We start from the raw sequence: 16,966 nt of genomic DNA, 5'->3' as shown, positions 1-16,966 counted from the left end.
GATTTTCTTGAAGAGCTGATCTAAGGAGGACAGGTTCTAACATTTATTTCTGTTTATTGCCAATTATGTCAGAATCTGTCCTCCATAACGAGCACCTGATTCTGTTACGTCATCCACATTCACTCACTAAACCAGACTAATTAATTGAAAGCAAGTCAGGGGTTAAATAATAACAAAGGTGTTTTTTGGTGTAGTCTGAAATTAGATAAGTTTACCATGAGCATGTCTGAACACAGAAAATTCCATTAAATGTAAATAAAAATACATTATGTTCACGTTTCTGAGGCTTAAAATAAGCTTCAGAAACCTCAAACGCATATTTCATTCTTACTGATAGTGATAGTCAACATGGAGCTAATGACTATTAGAAACTGCGTTAGATGCACTGCTCACTTTTTCCAGTCAATGCAATGTTGCAATTTCCTTTTAAAACGGATGTACTGATTTGTGAGAAGACATGAAAAACAAAATTGCTTTAGAGGCAGTTTTAAACAAAATAAAATGTATTTATAATTTTTTTTTCATAGTATGTAACTGATTCTACTTGATGTGAAAAAGAGCATAGATAAAGATGCATTTGGTTGAAAATGTTCAGAGTTCTTAGAAGGGATGCATTTAATGACCAAAAAAATATATATTTAAAAAAATAAAATAAAAATCTGATTTAACATGCAGCTCGAAAACTGGCAGACTGATCTTGGCTGAAGCATTGACATGTACAAAGTAAAACTGTTTATTATAAATACTAAGGAAATGAAATATATTTCCCCTATTTTAAGATTCAAGAACAAAATTACCTGTTACAAAGAAAAACTGTTTATTTTGTAAAACAAATTCAGCTGAGAAAGTCCTTTTCATAATTATAAAATTGATGAAGTCTATGTAGCCAATTTAAGAATACAAAGTGTATAATTTGCCACTAAAAAGAAATGTAATTTTAATTCAAAAAGCCTTATAACGTTAGTGCTATTCTGTTGTAGATATTAATGCAGATATTACATAAAAACATACAGAGGGACTGCACCATAAACCGCCCTTTTGGTTTCCTTTATTGTTAATAAAAAATAGTTTTGCAGGACGCATCATTTATCATTAGAAAAGGCTCGTTTAATTCCTCGCTAGGCGGCGCTAGTGTGCGGTGACGCTAGCGACACAGTGACAGCGGTGCTGGGAGAGGTGGGGTAGAAATCCTGCAGTGTGGCGTCACGGTAGAAAAATGAAGAGAGAGGCTCCACCCACACCCCAGATGTCCGATTTCATTGGCTCCTTGATGTCTTAGTCACCCACTTCTCTGCGCTGATTGGTCCGTTGGCCTGCCAGTCAGCACGTTGAAGGGGAGTTGACGTAATCTCTTCGGTAAATCAAGGCGATCCATCGATTTCCATTTTCGCTCGGGCGCAGACGGGCGGCCGCTTTTTTCTGTCGCTACGGGGGGCGGAAAAAAAAAGCAAGCTATTTCACCGAGTCACTTTGTTCACATTTTATACGTCACGTATCCATACGGCGGAGGATACCGCTATAATGGGTGTTTTCCACGGAAGCGGACATTGTAGCAGTTTACGTGTGTGCAGATTCTGATTATAAAACACCAACAACACATCCTGACGCCCGCAAGCTAACGTTACTTCTCCCCGCTGTCCGGTGGTGCCGCCTTGGATAGAGTCGTCAAACGTGAGTATGAACGACCGGCCTTGGAACATGCATTATATGTATAATCTTAATGGTTGTTATGCCAGATTAATTTCTGCTGGCGAACAGCTGTCTGTTGGTGCCAACATTAGTCATAGAGTCTGTTACATATTTACGTCACGGAATGTACGCTTTCTTTTATTTTTATGAAATAAGCAAAGTAAATGATGTTGTTAGTTCAAAGGGGTTACGTTTTATGCACAGTTGGTTAGCTGCTAGCTCTTAATGTTGATAGAAACCCCAACCACAAACCTTTCGGCATGTCTTAGCAGTGTTAAAATGACCAAATGTTACAATTATGGTTTAAAACTCCAGTTGTAGCCATTTACGTGGTTTTAACCTTTCGTGCTGAATAAACGTGAACAGTGCGTCCCAGCCTACGCTGCTAATGGGAGCCTTAATTCTTCCCACAACATTCAGCGCAGGAGGATTAGCCCACTTCTTAACATCGGCGAATTTAATTTTCCAAGTATTAGAAATGGACGCTCTTCATTTGTACCAATGCAGAGTCGCATGCAGGAGACGGGGCCCCCGGGCTCGTTGTCCCGCGGTGGCCCTCAGGGAGAAAAACGGGGGGAGATTGAATTTCATGGGCGTATGCTTCAGCAAGTATGGCTGACTGCTAGAATATGGAAACAACGAGGGACAATTTGGGGATCTAGAGGTGAAACGGGCTAAAAGCGAGCAGAAAGAAGCACGGGTTGTAATTAGTAAAATCATAGATACAGTGGCGACCGGAGATTGAATGAGGCCCATTAAACAGTTATGTTTGGGTGTCCACTTTTGCATGTTAGAGGGGGGGGGGGGGAGATCATCCATAAAGATGTAATAACTATTTAAGTTAGGAAATAGAACAGTTGGGGTCAAAAATAACGAGAAATTGCTTAATTTAAAATTTTATTATAGGTATTGCCATGAAATGCTTAATAATCCCTGACTAATGTTGTCTTTTTTCTGTAGCCAGTGTAAATTTGGTTTCTTAACTTGTTACAGTTCTTTGATTCAATCAAATGCTCTTTTCTGTGGAACAGAAAGATTTTAAAAACAGCAGTAAAGAAGATTCTGCTTCAAATTTACAACATGTTCATCTTAGATTTCTTTTATTTTTTTAAATAAACATTATCAAAAGAACTGATGAATCTGATCATTTGTGTACAATTTCCTTCATTTGGTTGATTTGGGAAAAAAGAAAATTTACTCATCTTCAAATAAATTAAACATAGATTGTTTGTGGGCACTAAAGCTTTAACAATAAATCCTGCAGACTGACTACCGATTCTACACAAACAAAAATGGGAAACTGTTACATGCCACAACTGACAGATGAATAACATGTGCCTATAGGGCTGATATAGGACCTATGTATTAAGTGGATTCTGTTTAGCATGTTGGTAAAATACTTTAGATTACGTGGATGCACTTATACTGTTTTTGTGTGTTTTCTTTTGGAGGAATATAAAAGCAGTCTTACTTAGGAGTCCGAACTGAGCAGCAAGAATGTCTGGGGCGTCTGTAAAAGTTGCTGTTCGAGTCCGACCCTTCAACTCCAGGGAAACGAGCAAGGAGTCAAAATGCATCATTCAGATGCAAGGCAACACTACAAGTAAGTAATCTACTGGCACGCACATGAGAGCATCCTCACAAACCACATCTTTGAGTTCATGCAGGTTTGTCTGCACGTCCTCCCAAGTGCTGTTCTCTTCCGGAGGTCTTTTGCAAAGAACCGGAGAATGAGCAAACTGAATGGTGGACGGTTAAGGCAAAACAGACTGACAGGGAATAAAAGGCTTGCAGAGGGGAAATCCTCCCCCTCTGATTGGGGCCTACATGCCTGAGGAGTCTGTGGGAGAAATCCACAGTTGGTTCCTGATGGGGGAAACCCAGAGGTCACTATAAAGACTGACCTGCAATCACCGCCCAGGTCATCGGGCCTTAATCACAGCCATTGTTGTGGCTCTGTAGTTTATGATTGCATTATCTCTGGGCTTACACTATCAGTTTGTGTTGCACCTTCTAGATGCAAATAAAATGTTATAGGTTAAAGTTACTCATTCACTTAGTGAACTTTTTACTTCACGTGGTTTTCTGATTTTTGTTTGTTTCTGAAAAACCGAAGCGATTTATTGACATAATTATTAGGGATGCAGCATTCAGTCGACAAAAGTTAGTTAAGAAACTCAAAGCACATTTTCATTTTTTTGTGTGTTCTTTTAAAATAAAACAACCCTGAATTGGTGAAATCAAAAATTTGCAGATCAGACGTCAAATAAAATGGAAATCTGTATTGCGAGGAAAAGCTATCTCTGAATTTCTATTAATTATTAATTTGCAATGCCCTTAATAATGCCCTTGTTAGTTTTTTCTCATCCCCTTTAACAACACGTTCAAGAGATGAGTAAGTAAGGTAGTGATGTACTGGTGCCAAAGTTTTGATTCTTCTATAGGTCTCTAGGCCACAGGACTTTTAAACATGAAGAGGATGGGTTGAAACAAGCCACAGGGTTTGTAACAGTGGCTAATAAAAAGAACTGATGCCAGATCGAGGTGCTGTAAATTAAAAATGTTTTAATTTAATAGGTCACATACTGAAATATTGTAACTGAGGCATCCGTGTGGATGTAAAGTGTGTCTTAAAAGAATAAAGAAAAAAGACAATGTTTTTTTTAGAAGTCATGTGATCAACCTGCTTATTTGTGATCGTGAGTCATCAGGTGCTGTGAAGTATTCGGTGCCTCCTTAGTCATGATAGTGCTGTATGTCCTGCTTCGGTCCGATGATTAACACCGTTCCCCCTGACGCTAACAGAACCAGCTAATGACCCAGTAACGCAACAACGTCTGGCAGAGGAAACTTGTTTTTCTTACAGTCTCTCTGGCTTTCCTCAGCTCTTCTCCTATCAGTCTTATCAGCCTCATTAGTCTAAGCTTGTATGAATCTCCTATAAGATCAAGTCTCCCTCCTAGATCTGCCTCACTTGCTCTTTATCTCTCGCAGTCTACCAAAAAGAAGATTTGTTAAATCCCCAGTACTTTTCTTTACTCCATATCCTCGGGTTTACATCATTCCAATGTCACCCAAAAGGAGCTGGAGGAGAACTTGTGGTTCCTGGCAGAACTGCAGTGGCATACGCAGCGTTTTTAAGGTGGGGGTTAGTCAGCGAGCGTGGAAGTAAGGGAGAGGAGTAGGCTGCAGCACCGCCTGCTCTACCTCCTCATCACATGGCCAGATTGCAGAACAGAGAGAGAGAGGCTGGCAGGGAGCCATGCTCTTCTTTCATCAGGTCTTCATTGCAGATGGTATGCTGAGAACGCTGTCCTATTAGGATGCTGAGAGTTTTAACTGCACCTACTGGGTCAAACATTGTAGGGGTTATTACATTTACAGTGATTTGATGTACACTATGTCTATTTCCAGTCTTTTTCATTCACCCTCTCTTTTATCCTTTAAACATCTCACTCTCTCTTTGAGTCCAAATAGATTGCTGACAACTCCTGACTTGAAGAGGAAAAATGATTTGCTTTTTAAAATAAATTGTTTGGAATTAAGTTCTTGAAAGTTTCAGCCATCCGGACATTGGTCAGGACTGATCAATCTGTGAATTGGACAATTCTGGTCAGCACACGATTTCTCTGTGTTTTTGTGTTTGGGTCTGTAGTGTGTAACACCCAAAGGTCATCAGAAGTGCAGGTGAAAATCTGTCTTTTTTTTTTATTTACTGGCTGATTGTGATATTTTGGATCTGACCTACAGATTTTGTTTTCAGCCTTAATTGATGTCTAAATTTGTCCGTATCAAAGGAAACTCTAATTTGATACATTTAAAGAATGGAGAAGAAAAAATGTATTTCTTGTACTGGACCGCTGGATCATAGAACAGCACCATGTGAAAAACCTCTGACTCTAATCTCTGGCTGGCTGATTTTGTGCTTGACTAAAAAAATCACATTAGTGTGAGGTAATTCTGAGTCATAGCTACTTGATGTAATAAAACATGCTTAAGCAATTTGTATATTGCGCTTTGTATAAATTAACTCAATATTTGGTTAGAAAGAGCTAACCAGACGCTTCCTTTAACTTGCATTTTCATCCTTTTTTCAAGGGTTTTCTGGGCTTAAACGGGACTGCAAGCAGTCTGGCGTTTTTCATCGAATTGCTTGGTCAGCGTGTAGGTGTTTGGCAGATGTTTGTGAGGGGCCATGACACTCCCCCTATTGTGGTTGCTCAAGGGCATATGTGTCCATCCGTGTGCTTGTGTCAACAGCACAGAGCAAGAGAGAGCTGGGGGGGCAAGAAGAGCAGGACGAGCCGTCTTCTCCTCCGTCCCCCAGTCTTTTCTCAATGCACAGAGGGCTGTCAGGGATTGGGTGCATGCAGAGTAGCAGCAAATTGATTATCCAGCATGCGTGGCCTCTGCAGCCAGCCTGGAAATAAGCAAAGGCCCTCTTTCAGTAACGGCCCTGAAACATACCAGAGCTAATGTGGTTATAAAGGAGAGATATAGCGGCCAGTTATACTGATATGTATTGGTGTTTCAAATGTTAAATAATTTCACCACGTCCACAGCATTAATTCAGTTCATGATATTCACGCTCGTCTCCATCTTATGTAAACTATGTCGGTTCTCTTTAAGCCAGTGAGCAGAAACAAAAAATAAATAAATCTGATTACAGAACCACGACTCGTTTGTCTTTCAGATCAGATGAATGACGAAGCCTTTTCACATGTTCACAAACTGAATGCTGTTCAGTATTATGCCCAGTGTTGAAGTATAAACAAAGTGACAAGCTGATAAAGCAACCAAAAGGTCACCACATCAATTAAACCTTCACCTTTCAGATATAATTCTACCGAGTGTCCTCTCAGTAAGAGCTAAGTGGTTGGTGACATTAGAAAATCCCCACCGGGAGGAAACGAGCTCTGCTCCGCTGTCTGTTAACGCATACAAACAGGCAGCAGAAATAACTCTATTATCTGCTATTTATGAGGTATTGGCATTGAAAGGAATACTAGAGGGACATTCACGGAGATATTTGTTTGAGGGATAAACATTGGTGTGATGAATCCTGTTCACACATGTCCGATTGACCCAATTAGGACCAATAATCCACCAGGCTTGCCTCAGGCCATCACGCCCTGCCGCCGTAATCCTTCTGACCCATGTGGGTTTCCCTGGATATACTCCCATATTCCCACTGGAGAGCTGCATTTCTCAACTTTGATTATTTGTAGTGATGCAGTGACTTCTCACAAATATTCTAGGTTTACCTGTGCTTGTTAAAGGCTAAATTTTATAGTGTTTTGTAATGGATTGTGTTGATAGTAAATATGTTGGGTTACTGTTATCAGTTTTGCACAGAGATGCCAACAAACAGAATTTTGGGGCTAGTTTGCGATCTTTGGTTTTGTACAGATTTGACTTGCCAATGCTAATTTTAGCCAATTCCAGTTTCTCTTCAGGAATTTTAATCTTAAGAACTATTTTCAAAAAACAGTTCATTCCTTGCAGAATATTTATCCCTACTTTAACGCTGAAATTCCCAATATGCTGACTCCACTCACCGTCCTGTTGTTTGTTGAACGTTTAGCTTTCTCTTGCACTCTTGCAGTCTGAATAAACGACAGAAACGCCTAAAAAATTTTCCCTTTTAAGTAGCATATTGTGGGCTTCCTCTAAATCAGCTTTTATTAATATATTGATAAATTAAAGAAGGTGTCTTTAAATTTGAACAAATTTTATGCCGATTAGAAGAGCCGGAGTACGGTACATTTGCTCCATGTAAAGCATTGAATAATCCAGAGTCTAGCTAGCGCCACCAACTGGTTTCTCTTTGCATCTTTAGCTTCAAATGAGGATTGAAGAGATTTCTTAACTTTTTCTCCAAGTGTTTGGGGTGGAGTAAACATTATTATGTCTCTTATTATTAGACGCAATGATTAAAAATAATTTAAAATAATCTACTCTTTAAACAAATCGTTTATGATTTATTCAGTAATTAGTTTTCAAATTACAAATCGGCATTATTTAAAGCTGCACTAAAACTTTCCACTGAGCCATTGGGACTTTGTTAATTAGTCCTAAATATTTTTTTATTAATAAGTGTTTTTAAATGAATGAGAACTGACGACATGGCAGTAAAAAGCCGCGAGAGGAATCCCACAGACTGGAATGCACTTAACGTGGCCGAGGTCAGACGAGCAAAGTGATCAGTTTCTTCAAATACTGATGCAACTACGTAATCGTCGGCTCCACTGCGCCTCATAGATCTGCCTCAGTCAAGTAACCATACGTGTTTAAAATTGTCAGTTTTTGTAGTTTCTTGTTTCAGGCTCTGAAGTCTGTAAAAAGTATTTGTTGCAATTAAACAACAAGTAGAAAAAGTACAACTAATAATGAGGAAAAGCAGAACAAGCTGTGTGCTTCATAGAAGTTAGTTCTGTTATTCTTACAAAAGGATAAAGTGAGTAAAGGTGCCAAATAGCTGAACTCTGTGAGAAAACCAATTTTCTGCATCGACTTGCTCAGTTCAGTTCAGTCCTTTTCTTTTTTTCCCTTCTTTTTCTTTACAGCTCACATTTTGTTCCAGCAGCTTGCAAATGAGCTCGGTGCAATTGGAGCGAGCTTTTCAGAGGAAATATTGGATATCGGATGAGCTAATAACTACCCCCACTCTTGAGCGAGTGGGGGTAGTTAATCGCATCCTCGGCAGCAGAGACGGTGAAAGTCGAGCACGAGCGCTGTTCACGTGCAGCGCAGCGTGAGGCAGCATCACATAACCACACTAAGGTTTACTTTGCAGCAGATTGCTTTGACATGAACGACACGGGATTAAAAATGCTTGGTGCGTAGAATAATTGTTGTGAACTTTCAGTACCAAAGGGAATCATTGATAACAGAAGCTGCTTTTTATTTAGACCGAACTCAGACAGTCTCATTCTCATTCAGGTTTGAGTGACTCAGGGATGCTGAGATGAGAGTCCTGGCATATCAGCACTCGCAGCGTCCTTTGTTCTTCTTATCACTGAAGACGGACCTTTATGAGTTTGCCTGTGTGTTTGGACTTGTTGGCTCCCTGAGGGTATTGCATGACGGATAAGAATGTAAACATCAATGTTTTGACTCCGTACTGTATCTACATGGCACTTAAAGGGAAGAAGCGGTTGTTCTTGCAGGGCGTGTCCGGCTGGATGTAGATTATGTTTCAATGAAGATAGTCAAGTTCCAGCGTCGCCACCATCTTCTCTACACCACATCCGGCAGTGTTTTTCTCTTTTCTCTTCAGCCTGCATTCGTTCATCCATGCCTCGATGACGAAGCAGATAAAGGCATGTTTGTTTTCCCGATACTATGCTCCCTCTTTGATTCTTTTACCTTTGCTTGGTTCGCTGCTTCGGCTCAGTTTAAAAGGCTGAACTTTTCCCACAATTTAAGAGCCCCGCGTTTTTGTGCCTTCGTTTTCACTGTTCTCACTCCAGACTGTATTGTTGTTTTTTTCCCAGATTCTGAGGGTTGCATTCAGAAACGAGCTCCCCAGCTTTGCAGTCGTAGCACGGCTAGCTTGTTGATGGCCAAGAAGCTAATTCGGGATTATTCGTGTGTGAACAAAGTTATTTTTGTAACCATAATGATTTTGCAAATGTATTAAGGCAGCAGCGTGAAGCTGATTTTATGTTCAAACATGCATAAACTCACAATAAAATCTATATGAAAAGGCTCTTTCTTACTTTAGCTAAGGATCAAAGAAAAGTTGATTCTGAAACATTTTTCTGTCCCCTCCGTGTTCATGATGTCATGATTACATAAAGGCAGAAAGCATTTAAAGTGAGAGTTGAGTTGCTGAGGGGATGCTGGTCGAGGAAATCCAGGTCACCGCTCTGTAAAATGGGCGCCTGTTGTGTGCCATGAATGCACGGGGCTGTGTGTGTTTTTCCCCCGTCTGCACCGCCTCGCCTGGTTTACACTGTTGTTCCCACTCAGCTGCTCTGCCCGGATCATATGATAATCCCCATGCTGTTTTCAGGCAAATTGAGAAACTCCTCTGTCATGTTAAGAGATTTAGGGCAATTGATTCCTTTTGAATTTACTGATGGTCAAAAATGAATGGATAATTGGAAGTCACAATTTCAATTTTTATGAGTATGGAGCACAGAAGTGTTTGTATTTCATTCTGCTTTTTTGATAATTCAAAGAAAATCCAGGATGTGACAATACTGTTTTAGTAAATAAAGCTGAGCTGAAAGGTAGAAGCAGTTTCCACTTACAGAAAAAAAAACAAATTGTGGAAGAACTGCTTCCTTTGCAAAACTTTTTGTTTCGTTGTATCAGATTTGCAATCTCACTTCCCAAAAGAAAAATGAAGGTGCTGTTCTGAATGTTTTTCACGACACAGGATGTGTTGAGAAATATCTTTTGGCTTTTGAGGCATCATTCATAAAGTTTTAAGTGCTCTCCTGGTTAGAGATGCTCTTGTCAGACTGCTGATCCTGATTCTTGAAGAATAACTCTTTTACCAGATTCTCAAAAAGCATTCTGTATTTACTGGGATCAGAGGGGATGTCACACTCTGTGGCATAGGAGTCGCTGTAAAACAGGACCTTATTAGTATTTTAAAACTGTACATAATTACAGTTGACATTTTATTCCGGGTTTAACATGTAATCTCAGCAGAGAATAAATTTTGGAATAAATTCTTGGATTTCCTGAAGTCTTTCTAACATTTCCAAGCCAAATCAAGTTGAAATCAAGTAGAACAGTATTTCTGTGCCATGTTCATCCTCCCTGTTATGTCTGAAAGTGCCACTCTGTCAACAAGGTGTAAAAACTAGTTTTCCTTTTTAAAGGAGTGGATTTAAAACATAACGAATGTTGTAAACTAACTTTGAGCATTGAACTTAACCTCGTTATTATATTATAATTATATTATTTGGTGCATTTGCTGACCGGGAAAATTTTTTAAAATTAAAAAAAAAAAAGTATTTTTATTTTGCCATTGTGGTAACAATTTCCCCCTCTTGAGTTTAAACCTAACACATCAGCTAACGGGCTGCCTTGTGTCCCCTCTCTTTGTAGAAGTTCTGTTTGTTTTGCTTCTGAATAGAGTCCTGCTGACTTAGCATGTTTTCTCTTCTAGAAACCTCCCCTTCAGTCGCTGTTATTCTGATCCCGGCCGCTGAGCCTGTCTAAGCTGCTGCTATCAAAGGCGCTTGCGCCCCCAGTTTGGTATCAGGGAGCGGTGTATGTAAGGTTTGGCTCGGGAGTTCAGCGGAAAGATTGGGCGGCTGAAATCTGTCCATTCCTTCCTGTCACTGACAGTCTGTCGGCATGCGAAGCACTAACTGCCATCTGCTGCTGTATAAATAGACAGCAGAGCAGAACGGGAACAGCTGGCGCAAAGACCAACACTGTGACCTCCTCCACTGCTTTCTAGTTCAGCGAGCGACCCCATCTATGGTCGCTTTATTTACATGTATGTGTCACTTTTTAGTCTGTGTTTGGTGTAAATTTGGGACGGGGACTAAATCAAAGTTCTTTTTTTTTGGTAATAAGATTAAATGCAAATTTATGTTCTTAGATATGCTTTCAGCTACTGCTTTGAATTTCTGTCAGAAGCTTATAGGATTGCGTTTTTACTCCACTTGATTAAGAAGAGGGGAAACCTATTGCCAAATGTGTCGAACCTGCTCTCTCCTACTTGCTGTCACCTTAAACGTCTGACACAATCCTTTTAAGTTCGATAGGTTGTAAGAGTTAAATGGGAATCCTGATCCACACAGAGGTCAGCAACTCCAAGTCCAGGAGGGCCAGCTTCCTGCAACTTCTGGATGCAACATACCCGATGTTGGCATGTCAACAATGTTGGCATGTCTGAATTATGGACATGATTCAGACTAGCTGGAGGAGGGATGCACCCAAACCGACAATGGTCCTCTAGGTCTGCAGACTTCTGCGCTTCAACATTGACTTCCTGTAGCGCTTAGTTCCTGCTTGAGTTAGACCTGGGCACAATTATAAGTAAGTTATTCTTATGCTTTAAAACAAATGTAGCCCTTTGTCTTTGTAGAGGAGTTTATATTTAATAGAACTTCATCACTTTAAAGCTGAATTATCCAGTTGGAGAATCTTTTTTTCTTTAAACAAAGGGAGAGGGAGGAGAACAGCAGTGTGAAAAGAGTCATTGTTACAGAGGAGGACCGGGCACGTAAAGCCTTGTCATAACAAATTACCTAATGTTTTTTGCAGACCCCGTTGTCAGCTGCATAACCCTGCATTCAACGCTTTGTCCTGGTGTCTTCCTGTCCTTTTTTTTCCTTTCACCTTTTGTTTTCTCCCCCATAGGAAGGGAAATATGATGTGATCTGCCTTCTAACACTGGAGGTTTTTTTTCCCAACTTTTGGTACATTCTTTCAGAGTTCCAGGTGTATCTCAGATGATCGTTGTTTGAACCAAATGTGTGCTTTAGAGAGTAGAAACCTTGTCACAAGTGATTTAGTAAAGAACATTCTTCCTATGACTAGACAAACTCTCCTGTCTCTGGAAAGTTTTCTGCGTTTATGGAATATTTATTAGACCTCCGGTGAAATCGCAATGCGATCAGTGGGACGCGTTTTCTGTTTTGGAGATGTTGTACGGCTTGTGTTGTGGTTGCAGCAAGCTCAGCTGTTTGTCAAATGTGCCAAGCGGTGCTCACACACTACTTTTAGCCCTGCATCCAGTGATAACTCTGTCACCCGCGCTGCAGCCTTGGTAACGGTCATCACACACAGACAGTATGCCATAGCACAAATGAAAACGCGCAGAACATTTCTGTGGTCACCTCAGCATCCACCTAGTTCCAGCCTTGTGCTTCCTGTTGGAGACTAAATAGCCAAATTAGCGTTACTGTGGTTCAGCTTGGCCTCATGTCAGCAGCTGTTTTGCTTCGGCGCTCATGCAAGAACTGTGACGCAGGCAGGCTATGAAGATGCATAGGGAAACGGCATGCGGCTCTAATATGCTGCTGGATTTTTGTTTCTGAATCACCTGGAATTATTGAGGAAAAACAAAGGGAGTGACTCTTTTATGTGCTATCAAATAATAAAATACTCAGCGGGTGATAATTATCTCAGATATCCAGTAAATATATGTAAGGCTGCACAATATAAGGAGAAGATGCACTTGAAAATGTTGAATATTGCGATAACAATATTGGTTGTGAATAAGCCTGTCACAATAAGCAACTAATCGATTAATCATATGATAAATTAACATGAGCTTGATCATTTCCACTTTTGATAGTTTTTTTTTTTTTTTAGTTGCAATTTTGTTTACAGAGACATCACAATCCATTTTATTCATGTCTTCAGTTTTGTGTTTTTTATTTCTGTTTTGTTGTTTTTGGTTGATGTGTTTTTATTTTGGATATTTAAAATATCTTCCAGTTCCAGTCTTAAGTGTTCTTTATAAAATGAAAGTTTATTGGTTTTTGACAGGGTGAGCTAGCATTACTATGCCATTATCACTATATTACTTGAAAATGGTTTTAAAACAACAATATTATTGTTTATCGCAATGATTACTGGGACAATTTATTGTCCAGCTAAATATATAACAACAGGCTTAGTTGTGAATAATGAAGATCGATCCAACAGGCCAAATGTATCTTTAGCATGTAGTGTGTATCTGCATGGCCCTTGAATTCTAATTATTTACCAAATATTGCATTTGAACTGTCATCTGTGTTTGGCACAGATTGATATAACAAGGAGACATTGTGCAGCTCTGGTTACAGGCATTTGTGAATAAGTCCGAGTAAAAATCCAACTGTTTAATTTTGCTTACAGAAAAAAAATCAAACAAATGTGTAACACCATTTAATTGCAATTATTTAAAATATTGCTTCTACAATGCAGCCTGTAGCTTCCTAACTGTAAATTTTAAATAGCATTACCTGAGTTATTTTAGTTTTTACACCGTCGTCGACTGTTCTGTCTTATTTCCAAACAGGTGAATCTTTCTTGTGGACAAGTGGGGCAATCATGAAAACAAATTTTACTGAATCATAAATTGTCCCAGAAATTATTGCGATAAACAATAATATCGCTGTTTTGAGACCATTTTCAAGTAGTATGGTTTGCAATACACCATACTGATAAGAGCATAATTTTATCTCATAGGATAAAATTGAAGTTGCAGAGCTCATTTTAATTCATAATGAAATTAATTGATCTATTTTTTTTGTGACATTCTTATTCACAAGGGGAAAGTGTTAATCTTCTTTCAGCTAGCTGTGCTTGTTACCAAGTAAATGTCTTAACAACTCACCCTGGCAAAGGTCAATTAATGAAGCTTCCTGAGCAGAAAGGAACAACCCTGCGAAACCTCACCAGCACCTTTGTTAGTATTACTCACATAATTATTCATGTTTGTATTCTGCTGGTTTAATCAGTGTCAGGATAAAATGCTCATGTTGCCACTTACTGAAGGATTGTGTTGCTCTTGTGGGGTTTGTAAGAAGTTTGTCATTGGCTCGTTTGTGATTCATAGAGGTAGCAGGGAAGTTGCAGGAAAAAGTCAGAGTTGAAGTAAGTGTTCATACTTAACTTGTATGATAGAAGGACAAAAATGATAGGACAAAAATTCTTCAAATTTTGTTCTAGTGCTTTAATTGGGTGATTGTGTTTTAACACTAGTCTGCACTAAAAGAAAGTCTTTAGACTGTTTTCTCCCTCAGTGGTTAAGGGCTGTATCAAGGTATACCAGGTTTTTAGAAGGTTTTTGTTTCATCGTACTGTTTTTACCGTTCTCTGAATGAGTTGGAGAAAATCTAAATGAGATAATACTTCATCTTCAAACGTGGATGTTGGGTTAAATAGACGCAGTATTTCTGCCATACTGGGGTCTCACCTGTCCTTTTAATGTATCTGTGAGATCAGGAGACGCGTCGGCGGTGTTGGCTGCCTCCTCCAACTCGGTGGCAACTGGAGTCAGGCTCCCTTCGCTCTAAATGAAATAAGGTTGCCATGGGAAATGAAATGTTGAAATGAATTACCGCGATATCAGCTGGTGTGTAAGGATAGACTAAGAAGCAACAGACATCTCATTGAGCAGAAAATTTTCTGGAACTGCATGACCCTCTTAAAACTCCTCGCATGAACCGAACATGTTAAGCTGCTGAGTGCATTCAGTTCATGCAGCCGTCTTGGTATTTGCTTGGTTTTTCCTTTCTTTCAGTTCTGCAGAATTGTAGATCCTCTTGATTGTCTGCACTGTTTTTAGCGGGGCATTTCTTTGTTTCCTTTAAAAGTCTACATATGGGTTCACTTCCTGCCACCCTCCCCTTCTTGCCATCCTAAATTGGCATTGATCAGCCTGAGCGAACAGCTAGCAGTTCCCTAGAGGTTTGCTTGAAAAGAGAGGCTGATGTGTTCAGCCATTTTAGACTCTCTCTGCCTGTCTCAGGTGAAAGGCGAAAGCTTTTAGTCCCCATCTGGTGCTTGGAGACCTCCTAACAGCCTAATTAGGAAGGTGTGTTGTATTTTTTTTCTTCTAAGCTTTCCTGCTTGGATTATGAGACCCCACGTTGTATGCTGTAGCAGAAAATGTCTGCCAGCGATAACCAGCTGAGTGATGCTCTCTGGATGGCAGGATGTGGTTAGTTAACAGCTACCTACCTTGCTTTGAAATGGAGAGCTCCTGTGGTGTGCTCGCATAATCCCAGTCCTAATTTTGGACAGGATCTATGGATGCAGTGCAGCTCTAATTGGGGGAAAATAAGGTTTCTCATGGCCTTTTTTGGCCTTCAGTAGCTTTTCCTCACATAACATTTCAGTAAATCTTTAAGAAATTGTCTCAATTATATATGGATCCTTTAAAGCAAGTAAAAATCAATGACGAATTCTGACTATATATGAAGTATATGATGATATTAACTGCTGCACCTGCACACCTTTTATATCAGTGATTTATTTAAAAAGCCTTGGGTAGAGAAAGTTATCATCACTTATGGGATCCGACGCTATAAGTGGCTTAATGTCTTAAGTTACAAATCCCACAGCTTTTCAGAACCGGCGTTTCTGTATGTTTCCTGTGTTGGAACCGCCATAAGCCACAAATCCATACTTAAATTGACAGTCATTGTTCACAGAGCTGTATTTTAAAGCAATTTTCAGCGATCGCTGATGAGGAATGCACGAGAAGAGAGAGAAAAAGGGAACGCAGCGTGCCGCATCCTCCAACCCCCCCGTCTGTGCCAAGTTGAAGTTGTTATGGCAACCGGAGTCTGGTCCTATACCTGTTGCCATGGTTGAGAGAGACAGATTTTATGACGTCGTTTATGAGGCAGCAAAACTGCGTCTTCCGTCTCAAGATGGAGGATTGCAACTCCTGCTGGAGTTTAAGTGTAAATGTGTCTGCGTTTACTGCAGACCCGCTGGGTTTGTTTCCTCATTGAGCCAATTTGTGACATCCAAGTATGTTGTGAGTTGTAAAATATCAGAGGGTATATGCTGGTTTCTGGTCCAAAAGGATATTTTTATTACTTTTGTGTACAATAGCATCAAATCCCCCTCCTACCTTTCTCTTTAATAAGAACCAACTCATCTGATACATTGACGCAATGACACACTTGAGTGCTTTGACACACTTGAGTGCTTTATGCTTTGAGTGGTCAAAAGTGCCGAACATGGTACATAAGAATGATTGAATACCTTTTTCTTCTAAATAGTAACACCATACCTCTGATATGAATCCAGAAATGCTCTTTAGGAATTTCAGAAAGTGCTTTGTCCTGCTGGAATGCAGTTGTTGATTCCCTAGGCTGAGATTTCCCCATCCACCTGCCGCCAAAGCTCCTCTGTCCCAATATCTTTCATTCGTATTGCTGTGTAGCCTCTCGAGCTAAGGGTGGCAGCTCATTAATAGCAACTGTAGATTGTTCCAGGAAAGGGCAAGAGGGGCATCGGTAACCTAAATCCCCCCCTTGATTTCTTCATGCCAACTCTCCAGTTTCCCTCCGGAGGCAGGTCAGAGGTGAAAATGGTCTTTATTTAGCCACCCATCTCTCTGTATCCTCTTCCAGGGCCCAATATGGAAGCAGCGGCCGAGCACCTTAACCTGAAGCTTGCAGAGCGCGGAAGCAACTGCATCGTTTTTATTTAAAGAAAGCTTGTTTTGGTGCGGACGTAATCGCCGCGTATTAAATGCAAAGCAGCTCAGAGGACACGCTGTGCTTTTCTGTCAGCATGATGTGACCCATGGAGGGCGATATGCAATCCCTGTCCCTCCTCTTCTCCTGCATTATTG

General features: G+C 40.1%; 1 protein-coding gene across 10 annotated transcripts in view; it reads left to right on the top strand.

The window, feature by feature from the left end:
* Positions 1-1,357: 1,357 nt before the first annotated feature.
* The window catches only part of kif1b (kinesin family member 1B), a 57,874-nt gene continuing 42,265 nt past the window's right edge, over positions 1,358-16,966 (top strand). For 7 of the 10 annotated variants that reach the window (XM_023340371.1, XM_023340393.1, XM_023340375.1 and 4 more), the window contains exons 1-2: positions 1,367-1,671; positions 3,141-3,292. In XM_023340371.1, coding sequence (XP_023196139.1) covers positions 3,187-3,292 — 106 coding nt within the window. In that variant the 5' untranslated portion in view covers positions 1,367-1,671; positions 3,141-3,186. Of the gene's footprint in view, positions 1,672-3,140; positions 3,293-16,966 lie in introns of all 10 variants that reach the window. The other 3 variants (XM_023340385.1, XM_023340378.1, XM_023340402.1) reach the window with 2 other exon arrangements.

The sequence above is a fragment of the Xiphophorus maculatus genome, chromosome 1 (assembly GCF_002775205.1).
Source record: "Xiphophorus maculatus strain JP 163 A chromosome 1, X_maculatus-5.0-male, whole genome shotgun sequence".
Lineage (NCBI taxonomy): Eukaryota > Metazoa > Chordata > Actinopteri > Cyprinodontiformes > Poeciliidae > Xiphophorus > Xiphophorus maculatus.
The sequence above is the reverse complement of the archived record's forward strand: the minus strand, read 5'-3'. Positions and strand labels throughout refer to the sequence as shown.